Source organism: Lonchura striata, chromosome 4, assembly GCF_046129695.1.
Source record: "Lonchura striata isolate bLonStr1 chromosome 4, bLonStr1.mat, whole genome shotgun sequence".
NCBI classification, from domain to species: Eukaryota; Metazoa; Chordata; class Aves; order Passeriformes; family Estrildidae; genus Lonchura; species Lonchura striata.
Window position 1 is genome coordinate 63,025,771 of NC_134606.1, and position 12,050 is coordinate 63,037,820.

Here is a 12,050-nt window from a genome sequence, read left to right on the forward strand (position 1 = left end):
TGTTTGATAATGGTTTTACAGTTGCATTGCACAGGTTGCTCTTCATGATAAATAATTAACACCCTTTGTGTTCTTGATTGCAGATTTTCAAAACCCTGCCTGATGCTTCTTTGCCTGAGCCAATCCCTATGTCAGTATCTCCTCCAAATGCCCCACCAAGGCAGTCAAGAAGACAAGGGCAGCGTATTAAGAGGCCTCTGGCTGTTTACAATCTCTGCCTGGAGTTGGACGATGGTAAGATGTTAGTGATATTTCAGTCCTTGCATCAGATGGGCTGTGCTTCCTATCTTCAGGAGGTGTTTTCATTTCACATTTCATTTGTATACGTGTGTGGATGCACATGCTTACTGGTTTAATTGCTTTGGGACATGCAAAGAAGCAAGGAGAGCTACAGAGAGAGGACAGCAGGGAGTACTGTGACTTATGTTTAAAAGTAGGACGGACTGTCTTAAATATGCCTTTCTCCTCTAAAAAAAAGTAGCTCCCGTTTCTTTGGGGAAATCTCTTTGACCTCTACTGAAGATTACACAGCCATAAGATAAATGGAGAGAGAACTAAAATTAAAGCAAATCTTTTATGAGAAGAGCTAATGCACTTTACAGTTAAACTCATCTGGATTAAAGGCTCAGGTCACCACTGCACTGGAGAATACCACTACTTCACTTGAATCTTTAATACCTTGCTGTAACTAGCAGTAAATACTTGTCAACTTGCCCCTACAATTGAAAAGCAATGGGAAAAAAAAAAAAAAAAAAGTCTTCCTTTTGCAGGGAGTCTGCAGTAGCAACATACAGTGAGGCAAAGGGTGTATAATAAAATCTTATGTATTCTGACTGTTGGGCAGAACCATAATAATTTTCCTGAGATTTCATTGCCTGGGGATACGTACAGTACTGAAGAGGCAAGTCAGGGCTCATTTTGTGTTACAGTTTTTCTCCACCCTATTCCTTTTCTCTCTCCTAATGTTTTTTGCCAATTGTCTTTTCACATGAAGAGCCGTGGGATCAGGGCACAAAGTCCAGTTACAGCAAGTGAAAATAAACAGGAAGGTTTTGGAATCATGCAGTAGTACGAGATTCACTGGTGAACTGTCACTAAATTAGTAGTTAACAGTGGTTTATTTCATAAGGCAAGAACACAAATACCTATGACAGCTGTTAAGTGCAGCTTTTAGAAAGAAACTCAGGACTGTTTATAGTTTCAAAGCCAGTTTTGCAAAGAGTCAGCAAGAAATTCAGTATTCCTGCGATCGGATTTGATTCACCAGAGAGATACAAAATTTGTCTGTTTTTTCTTGCATCAAATGTGAAACTAAATGCCTTAACTAGAAGATGTTTAGGGGTAGCTGCTTAAAAAGCTTAAGATGTGTTAATTTGAATAATTTGATCCCAAAAGCTAAGAAAGCTCTTGAGCTACATCTGCAATAATAAATTTATCCTCATCTGAAAAACAAAACTAAACTGAAGCCACTCAGAGAGCTGTTCACATCTAGTTTTGAATGTGAATCCTAGCAGGACCCAAAAAGTACCACAGCTTCTCAAATTTTGTGGAGTAAGGTGTGCACTGAGTTGACTTTGACCCAAACACTGCAAACAAAAAGCACTTAGTGGGTTGTTTTTATTCTGATAGTCAAAAATACAATGTTACTGTTGAAAACTGTTATAAAGATTGTATTTTGTCTAAATGCAGTCCATATTCTTGTCTAATTTGGGCATCTTGGCAAACTGCTGGGATTGTTAAAGGCTGTAATAGTTATATTTTATGCAGAACCTTGGTGCTTGTCTGGGAGTTGTAGCGGGCTGAACTGCAGAATAGCCTAATACTTCATGGTACATATTAAAACTGCAGTGAAGGCTGAGCTGCTGAAGGTGAAATTCTGGTGGGATCTGGCAATAACATTTCTCCTCTGTGGTCTGTAAAGCTACTACCAAAGGTAGCAGGATCCTCAAGCTGTTGGTAGCTGTTGGCCACATGCTAGTGGCTTTTTTCCTTGTTCAGCCAGCCTGCTGCGTCAGGACAGTGGGTGGTGTTTGGGACAATGGCTCTTGGGCACGTGTGCCATGCACATGCAGCACTGCAGTGCCTTGAGCCCAGCTGTGTCACTGCATGCTCTGAGCCACTGCCCCAGTGGCTGCAGACTGTGTGGATCAGCCAGGTTCATGAATTATCTAGTCCCTGAGTAGAGTTGAGTGCCTCCAAATACACTCCGTCGCCCTCAGTTGCTTTCTTCTTTGGAGAGGGGATAAAGGAATAGAAGTGAGCCTGGGCTTCATTCCCTATTTACCTAGCTTCTTGGCTAACAAATACATGTTTTATAACTGCTCTTTGGAAGATTTTATCCTGTGTGTGTTTTTAACAGGAAATTAAACATTAAACCCCTTCCCTCCCCCGCCCCCCCCCTTATTCACAATGGCATGAGTTAAGCACCAGGCACAAGCCAGTATTTTGTATTTCCTGGATATGGCAAAATTATCATAATCTTGTTTTAAATAAGCAGCTGATACATATTTATATGTAAATATATTTGTAGACAAATATATCTCTAAGGTTATTGTAATTATAGATAAATATTCTCTATGCCTTGAAACTAGAACTATGTCGGAGACAAATTCTCTCTGTGCTGGAAAACTTCTTGAGTGTGTTTCTTTTAGGATTGTTATGCAAACCAGGAAATTGTTAGAAAAGCGGAAACAAGTCTTTAGCTATCAGCTGCTCCAGGGACTTAACAGGCTTCAGAATCCACTGCTTGAATTGGAAATGCAGGGTTCAGGCCAGGTTTCTTTTTAAAAGCATGTTTGCAGTCGAGAAGCTTCTTGACTGCAGACAAAATGTATGCAGCAACCACCCAGAAAGGGCTGTAAGATATATAAATATTGATAGAATAGCTGAAGAATACACACTATGTTTGATAAAAATCTTTATTTTGCCTTCTAGTAATTAGCTGTACTGAATTCTGTAAGTGCATAGATTTTTCCCTCCTTGTACATGGCAATTAGATGATTAAACCTATTTGCAAACAATTCAAGGATTATATTTACTACCTTGAAGATCTTTGTTTTCTGAAAGACCAACTTAAGTCACAGGTGACACTGTTTTTCTTTCAACTTCTTTCTTCTTTGTTCTGTGGTAAGCCAGTTACTAAATTTTCATTCCAAAGTTTTTTGACATCCTAGTGTCTAAAGTAGAACTGGACCTAATGGGGAACTCTGAGCTACTTTCATATGTGGCTTAAACCCAAAGTTCTTGTTTCAGCAAAATGCAGATTTGTCTGAGATTTACATTAGGACCATTTCCAGAGATTTCTAGCCTTCTACATTAAGAGTTGGGATTTGTTTTTTGGTGGTGGTGAATTGTTTTTTGTTGTGTTTGTTTGTTTGAATTTTTTAATATTTTAATTTTATTTTGTTGTTTCTGTTTTTTTTTTAATCTATGGAAATTGCCTTCTTCTTTTCCCTCACTATCTGAACAAATTTTTTAGTGAATAGCAGTGCAGAAACTCCTGTGACGTACAGTCTCAGATATGTACAAATCTTTTCGTTGCCTCTCTGTCTCTATGCAAACAGGGAAAGACTGTTAGCTAGAACTGGGAGTTGTTTATCCTGTTCTAAACGTATCATTGGGACTTTATTTTCCATTTGGGCAGTCAGTATATATATCAGAGTAGTTTGCTGTTTACATTTCTCTTAGATGGCAATGCAAATTTAAAATTTTGTTCCCTTACAATTTTATTTAAATTTTAACTTACCTTTATTGTTGCAAATGCAACAGGTTTGGGATTTCTCTTGTTTGTTTGTTGTATCATTTTTCTTGGTTTTTGTAGTGCCAGAGACTTAGAGATTATTAAGCAATTTTGTAGGGCTGTTAGAGCAATATGGAAGAAAAGTCCTGTGTAAGGTAAGCAGTGTAATGGAGTCCATCCAGGATGAGAAGAGAATCAGCACAAGTTGTATAAGTCACACCTGGAGTCAAGAAATGGGCCATGCATAGCACTTTGTCCAACTACAGAACAACTTATTTTCTAAACAAATATCTTAAACCACAGGGCCTGCTGATGCCTTATTCTATTGAATATTCTCTAGGTGCCAAAATTTCTCCTTGGCACATACATGGAGATAGCACATTAGTGTTAAAGGGGGGCTGCATTGTTCTTTTTTTAGAGCATTTGTGTCCTATTCCCCCACTCTGGAATCATATGGGCTGTTTTCGATAGGTTGCTGCTGCTGCTATAAACTAAATACTATATAGTGATTTAGAAAACAGATTATTCTGCAGAATTTGAAAAGAAATAAAAATTAGAACTGTTACTTAACCCTTCAAAACTTTGTGCTAACTTATATTGTCCTTTGAAGTATTTTGGGACACACAATTATGAATGGTATGTTAGTGTTGAATAGGAGTAGCTGGTGTTGATTTTTTTTTGTGGGGATTGGAGTGAGACAGTGTCTTAATTTAGGTGATAAATTAATTTGCATTAATTACTGTGGCATTCAATTAAATTATTTTATCAGAGTAAAATGTGATAATATGTGTAATGGCTACATAGCAATATTCCCTCTCCCTACTCCCCCTCATCCCTTCCTGACCCAAACACAAGTAAAAAATCACAAACTTTATTTGGAATTACTGAACAGAAAAACTGAATGTTAAAGGAAGCCTTGGACTTATAATGAGTCAGGTCTTCAGGGCTGAAACAGCCCAGAACTGCAAGGTTGCAGGTGTGAAACCTGGCCTTGAACTCCTTCTATTTCTGAATTTGCCGCTTGAAAGTGTTTCTGTAACCTGGCATTTAGTAGGGGAAATGGAAAGAAAAGCAGCTACATAGGCATATCAGAAAGCCATAAGGCCCTGCAACACTTGCTTACAAAGCTATTGTTAATAGCTGAGCAGAACACAGCTTTGCTGTCACAAAATAAGTGCACCAATGTTAGTCATGAGGGGAAGATCAGGATGACTGCTGTTTGTCGTGTGGAATTTCAGACAGTTTATATTTCATCTTGCTGCAAGAGTAGCTCCTGCAATTCTATGTGATTCATCAGAGCTTTTCCTACCTGATCGCTCTGAGTAGGATGTGTGCTACACAAAGTTAAAAGTTTTTTTTGAGCTGCTGCCAGTGAAGGTAAACCTTTTTGTTATGTAATTATGGGTCCTGTTTTCCTATCAGAGAGTTGACTTCTGCTTGGAGAGCTTTGAGTCCATAGAAGATACTTTTCTCTTTTTTTTAAGAGATACAGAATAATTTTGGTCCATACTTTGCATACACAATATACATTATCTGGCCATTTTATCCTTGTAAGTAATCTTTTTGCTACAATCTACTTGCTGCACTGCTAGCAAAAATCAAATTTGTGTCATCATGTAGTAAACATCTCCTAAGTTTTACATCTTGTTGAATGAGGTATATCAGATCTTCATGGTTTCTGTGAGAATTGCCTTAGTTTCAATGCCAGTGCTTGTCTGTTTTCAGTGTATGAAATCTAGAAGCTGTAGAAATGTTCAAAGTAAACACATCCATGTGTTCATACACATGTGTACAACAGAAGTCAGGGGACAGGGGAAGGGAACTGGGAAGGGAACTTGAATAGACTTAAAACTAGGATCTGAATTGAAAGAAGGAATGGTGAGTTCAGGAGAATGGGTCAATCTTTCCTTGAGGCCAGACATTGTTAAAAATCTCTGACCTTCTATAATAATCCTTCATCTCTTTAAATCTCTACCTTCTGCACGCAGACATGCAGGGGCAGATAATGCTGTAAGAAGGCTAATTTGGCATGCTAAAAGTAATTAATCCCAGGCATGGAAGTCACTGACATATCTTTACTACATGCCAGCTGTGCCCTGGCTAACCTGTATTGGTAAAAGTAAATTAATTCACACAAGAGTGTAAGTAAAACCAAGACTTTGTAGCTGTTCAGCTCTTCAGAAACCTTCCTATGGATGAGAACATGCATTGCACTGAATTAGGGGTTTCCTCACATGCTCTTGCTTCTCTTCACTGGTGACAAGAATAGCTGAGATGTTGCAGGGGAGAGCTGGTGAACTTTTTATTAGGCTGATATGCAAGTTAGAAAATTTCCTTTTCTTGTTTTGCTTCCACTCCATGAGTGTTTTTCATTTGGTCAGAAAAAAATGTATTCTTGTTTGCCCGTTAGCTTCTGGAAGTCTTTGTCCTGTTTGCTCTTCTTTTTCTCTCTAATTTTCTGTTTTCTTCTTTTGAAAGTCGCACTTAGTGCAAGGTGAATTACATTGCTGTCACTACTTTCCTTCCCAGCTGTTTTGTGACTTGCTGAACCACAGGGAGATTGAAGGTGTTCTTAGGGGAGATCAACAAACCTGTCACCTGGATGTTCAACTGAAACAACTGACAAAACTTCCCCCAAGGGCTGCTTATCTTGTTTTCAGTAGTTTTTTTTTAACAAACCATACATATCCCACTTGATCCATTCCTCTGCTGAAGTCACTGTTATGGCAAAAGGAGAGAGGTGAACAAAATGAGGAAGGAGGCACAGGCAAGTGTCAGCAGCATATCTCAGAGTGGCTTTCTTGTGAGAGAACCATCATATACAGAATGTGGTAGCAGCTAGTCGTTGTCATTGGCCACGTTGTGCAATTATTGGTGAGAAACTTTTTTTAAGAAGTCATAGGAAATAACTGCACATGAAGAAAGCTTAGTAGCAAGAGAAAAGGAGACAATAGTATGATGTTATTCCTGTTTGACAGCTCAGGGAAAGAGCTTTTGAACACCTTACCTTTTAGGGGTAGAAGCACCCTTAGAGACACATCTTCCAGCTTATTGGTGCCTGAATTTCCAGCAAAACAGAAAAGGAAATGGAATAATATTTTCATGGACTTGGAGTTTTTGATGGTATTTAAGAAGTGCTTCTGAATTAGGGAACTTTTAGGCCTGGTGATTTTTACCCCTTCTTGATCTACTCTGGTGTTTCAGAGTTCTGATTCTCATGGATTAGACCAGAGCTGTTCCCCTGTATATTTCAGTACAGACCTTTAGTTGCCTGGACTGGTGGAAACCCAAACTCAGTGCTACCAAAAAAACTATGGAAACGATGGGACAGTTTGTTTATCATACTATTTGTCAGGATTTTTGGGAAGTAGCTTCAGTTCATGATTGTATTTTTCAGCTATGAAATTGGTTGGCATCTGGCCAGCCTGGTAAGGCTGGAGATCATGTGTGGTTTCCTGCCAAGCCAGCTCTGGTAAGAATGAGTAATTGTTGAGTTTAGATACTGCTCTTGTTATCATGATGTACACAAATCAAAAGAGGAACCCCTCTGCAGGCTTGTATCTGATTTCTGTTGTTTCAAAATTTAATTACGTGATATAATTAACATCCCAACATTGTATCTGTGACTGTCTTGAATTGTTTTTTCACATTTTGAGGAATAAATAGGGATTCTTTACCCATTTTAGTTTTAGCTTGCTCAGTGAAAGGCTATGTGTCTTTTGGATTTTATTGACGTAAAGTAATCCAAGCAGTATTTCTTCTGATTTTGGAAGATAACCTGCAGTAAGAGGGATATTTGTTGAAATAATTGCTTATTTTTTACAGGTTAATTGCATAATAATACCATGTAAGTATATCTCTAGAAAGATGCTTGTTAAAAATTGAACTTTGCATTTTAAAAATGGACAAAGAAATCAAAAAGGAGGAGGGCCAGGAGAGGATGATGGTCCCCAAACTCCACTTGCCTCTAAGTAACTTGCAGATGAGCATATTTCTTTCCCTTTCCTAACCCCAACTCAAACACCTTGTGGCCCTTTTGGCTACAGTTCTTGAGTTGCATCATCCAGTCTTGAGGCAAATTCTTCTAGCTCAGCTTCTTCCTTTTCCTGGTGAAGCTGAACCATTAAGGAGCTGGGAAAAACAACCTTTCTACAGGAAAGCTACTTTGTGCCTAACATACACATGCTGCTACATGCACATATTTGAAAAATATATCAACGTTGGTCTTTGTCTAGGAAAAACTGTAGTCAGCTCAAATAATTGTGTTAATTATTTTGTCTGAGAGAAAAAAAGTAGCTGGAGCGGGGATCTGATTCTTGCTGCATGTGTTCTGTGTGACGGCATGAAACTGATGGGAATGTGGGTTGTCTGCTGCCCATTTGCTCTGCTGACTTGAGGCTGGATGAGTCTATGATGTCTACATTTATGTAAGAAGTAACTGCATACTAGGGCAGGGCTGCACTGTAGGGTTTGCTACATTCTAGGGTTATTAATGGGTACTTTTGGATAATGGAATGTACTAGTACAAATCTATTTTTCTGAGTTTTTACAGGAATCTGACCTCCAAAATACCTGTTTTCAGGGGCACTGAAATAATTCTGTTGTTTAGTTTTAGCATTCACTATGGTTGCTTTTTTAACCAAATAATAGGTCACTATTAACTTTCAATTAAGCTTTCACCTTGATTTGGAAACGTGTTTAAAAAAGCAGTTTCTGTAGCCTGGAGGTAATAAACAATTAACCAGTTTTAGTGGCATGACAAATGAAAGTACACAGTTTGTTAATTTACTGAGAAACAGATGACTTGGCTTCATTAATTCAGAAATCTTTTTAAAAGTTTGACGAAGTAGAAGAATATCTGAGCTCACCTGTTTGGTGTGATTTACTATGGTAAATAGTGAATAAAGGGGTAGCCCTGCATCTAGAAAAGGCTCTTCTTGACTGCAGATTCCTCTGATAACAATCACAGAAAACTTTCTCCAATAGAGCTACTTCTAGCTTTCCAGGAATGGCTGAATCCTTTCCAGACTAGTTGGTACATCGTTTCATGAGATCATTTAAAGATTTATTAACTGTGTGAGGAACCTTTGGTTATTCTTTTTGTGTCAATTTTCTGTAGATGCTGAAGATTCAACACCTGGAACTAAGTACTTGCTTGATCAAGGATATTTATGATACCAATATTTTTTTTCTGTCCCTGATCTATGAGATTCCTATTAAAATGAAAGTATAGTACATACCCACAAATGAATATTAGAGCAAAGCTACTTTCTACTTGGTTGAACTTCTGGGTTATTATGGGACATTAGCTATTTATGGGGAAGGAATGTTTGTTGTCTCAGAGCAGGATGCAGCTGTGATACTGATGGGGGAGGACGGGTGGCTGCACAGCAGTGCAGCTGCTGCTTCCCCACCTCGTGATGCAGAAAATGGCAGACTTGTAGGTGGCAACAGGGATTTTGCAGCATCTTTAACCTACTCTCCTCAGTGAATATCCTATCGCCCCTTGTCTATGAGCTGTTTGTGTCAAAGGTGAGATGGATTTTTATCATCTTATTTTAGCATGATTTGTCTATGCAATGACCATTTGAAACACATATGACAGTTCTGTTTGGCGTATGCTGTGTATCTCAACAGAAACAGTCACATATTCCTCATTAACTCCAGAAGAATACTCCTTCATAAACTGTTTTCATTGTCTGCTTACCCTTAAACTGTAGACAGTACAACAGGTTGTACTGTTGACATTAAAGATTAGTCTTGCTTTTTACTTTAAAGCATGTAATTCATCAGTTTACTTAAGCTGAAGTTGAAAGAAAACTGTCACTTAAGCAAGTAACTGATAGTGTTAACTCTCTGCTCTTCATGGTTCTTAATACAAATGCTTTTTTCTTATTTAGAATTCTCAGAGTAAAGTAAGGATCTGATTATTGACACTGCCAAAGTATTTCGGGGCTTTTTTTTCAACTTTAGATGCCAACAAAAAATATTCTTAGACTAGCCAGATGGAAAAAGAAGAAAAAAAAGGCAGTGGGGAGACATGTCATGCTCAGTTAGATAGAAGCTTAGTTCAGATTTCTGGTAAGGAAGGTCTGTGAGCTTTTACTATCTGCGGCTCCTTCAGATAAAAAGCAGAAGGAATTGAGGGTTCACGTATTTGCTAGAGAAAAGCTAGATATTAGGTAGATCTTAGTCTAGGCTGGTACTTTGGGGGTATCTGTTATTATGAGAAGAGGTGACATGAGGCAAGGAAGGGGGCAAGGAGGAAGGATATTCGGGTTAGAAACTGAGGGGTTAGTAGTACCAGCTAGACACACCAATAAATTTTTAGGATCAGCCTAAGATATTTATTATTTTCTAGATGAGGCTGGTTTGAACCATGAACAGCCATAAAGAGCAGAGGGCGTCTGTTGCAGAGGCACAGTGAAAGCTCAAAGGCTTGGATGAGTGTTGTGATTAGATCAGTGAAACAAGAAGTTAATTTACATGACAGTTTAAAAGGATCCATGCAGTCAAAAATTTAAGTAGTATGCAAAAGGTGGTGAGAATGTGAAACAAGTTTTAACTCTCTTGATAGTAAAATTGGATCTTACACCTATTTGCGTAGGATGGGGACATGAATTGTAGAAGCAGCTTGATGGCAGCTCTAGAACGATGGCCAAGCTGAAGGCACTCAGAGCCTTCCCACAAATATGACGAAGGGAAGGTAAAGAGTTGATGGCTGGAATGTTGACAGAAATTTGTGAGATGTCATACAGACTTACTGCTTTTGTACTGAGACCTCTTGTGTCCTTCATCTGTTCAGGCACTCTTTGGCACCCAAAAATGAGTGTAATATGAGAGAAAAAGGAGGGGGATTGACATTTTTAGAAGTAGAAGGTGAAGGCACCAAGAACACCAGACTGTGTGCTGAAAGAATAATATAAATGAGCTTTAAAGGCAGTCACATCTTGCATGTTTTATAAGGTAAAAGCTTATTAGAATTCAGGTGGTAAGAAAGAAGAATAGGAAGTTTCTGAAGCTCCTCTTCGAAAACACCTGTCAGTCCAATGTGGCAGTCAGATTTTTCTTAGGAGTAGGAGACCTGACAGTGCTGCTCACTGGAGAACAATGCTGGAGATAAAGAGGAGTGAGAGGAGAGAAATAGTAAAAAATACTGGACTACCAATATTAGGAGCTCCTGACTTCTGAGGTAAAAGGAAACCCATAAAGCTGATTCAGTTGCAGCATTGTCTTTAACATGCACTTAAAGAAAAAAAACATATCAAACCTAAAAGGCAGTTCTCCAGCAGCTTAGGGTCTTTACTCCTTCTACAAAACAAACTACAGGAAAAGGGCAGGGGTGGGTAAAAGAGGAAATAGCTAGAAGTCAATGTATGTTACAAGTTCTGAAGAAGTGTCATAAAGAACTTAGCTATGATAATCAATGTGTAATCAAGCAGAGGTGTTCACAGGTGGGTCTGCTGCTAGATTAATATTTTGAATAATGCAAAGTGACCTAGCTTGTCTTAAAAACAGTCTCTGGTCATGGGTCTGTATAGTTTGGCAATGTTAAGTTTTGAAACATCTTGTAGTTTACTGAAGAAGTTTGAAACAACTTGAAGAATGCTAATGAAGTATTAGAATTTAGAAAGGTAAATACAAGTGTTTGACAATATATTTGCTCATGGGACAAAGTTAGGAGAATTGCAAATAATGACAGGCAGTAGGAGTTGTAGTTGTGTGCTAAGCTGCACCCTTCCAAACAAAATAAGTGTGATTGTATTGAGAAACAAATGTACAGATTTTAGAGGGAAAATGTAGCCCAGAATTACAGAAGGGAGCACATCCTTAGAAACAATGACTCTGCTAAGTCTGTTGGTCACAGAGACCAATCAGCTCATCATATTATTAATTTAAATTAATGGCTAAAACAAGTGCCAGCCCTGGATGTACACACAGGACTGATCAGTAGGAGTAAGAAGTGGAATGAATGCTTAATGTCATTCTGATGGAACCACAACAAAACCCCATAGAATCACATCTGATGTAGCCTCTTCAGAAAGTACACTGGGAAATTGTAACAGCTTTATAAAACAGGTATGTGATTCCAAAGCTGCAAAATCCCTCCCAGTAAGAGAATCAGTGTAAAACTTAAAAAGGAAATAGTTGAAATACTGTCACACAGCACAAAAACCTGATATGAGAGATAATTTAATAATTATTAGTGCATATTACATGGGTCATGCCTGAAAATAAAGCCTAACAAAGTGAAGGTACATGCATTGGTTGTCAAACCTGTTAATTAGTAACCAGTTGATTCTTCGTTCCC

General features: G+C 38.3%; 1 protein-coding gene across 2 annotated transcripts in view; it reads left to right on the plus strand.

Annotated features, from left to right (window-relative positions):
• Positions 1-12,050, plus strand: part of ARHGAP10 (Rho GTPase activating protein 10) — a 136,799-nt gene that overhangs the window by 102,207 nt on the left and 22,542 nt on the right. For both annotated transcript variants that reach the window (XM_021536597.3, XM_077783017.1), the window contains exon 19: positions 84-234. In XM_021536597.3, the coding sequence (XP_021392272.1) occupies positions 84-234 (151 nt within the window). The remainder of the gene's footprint in view (positions 1-83; positions 235-12,050) is intronic.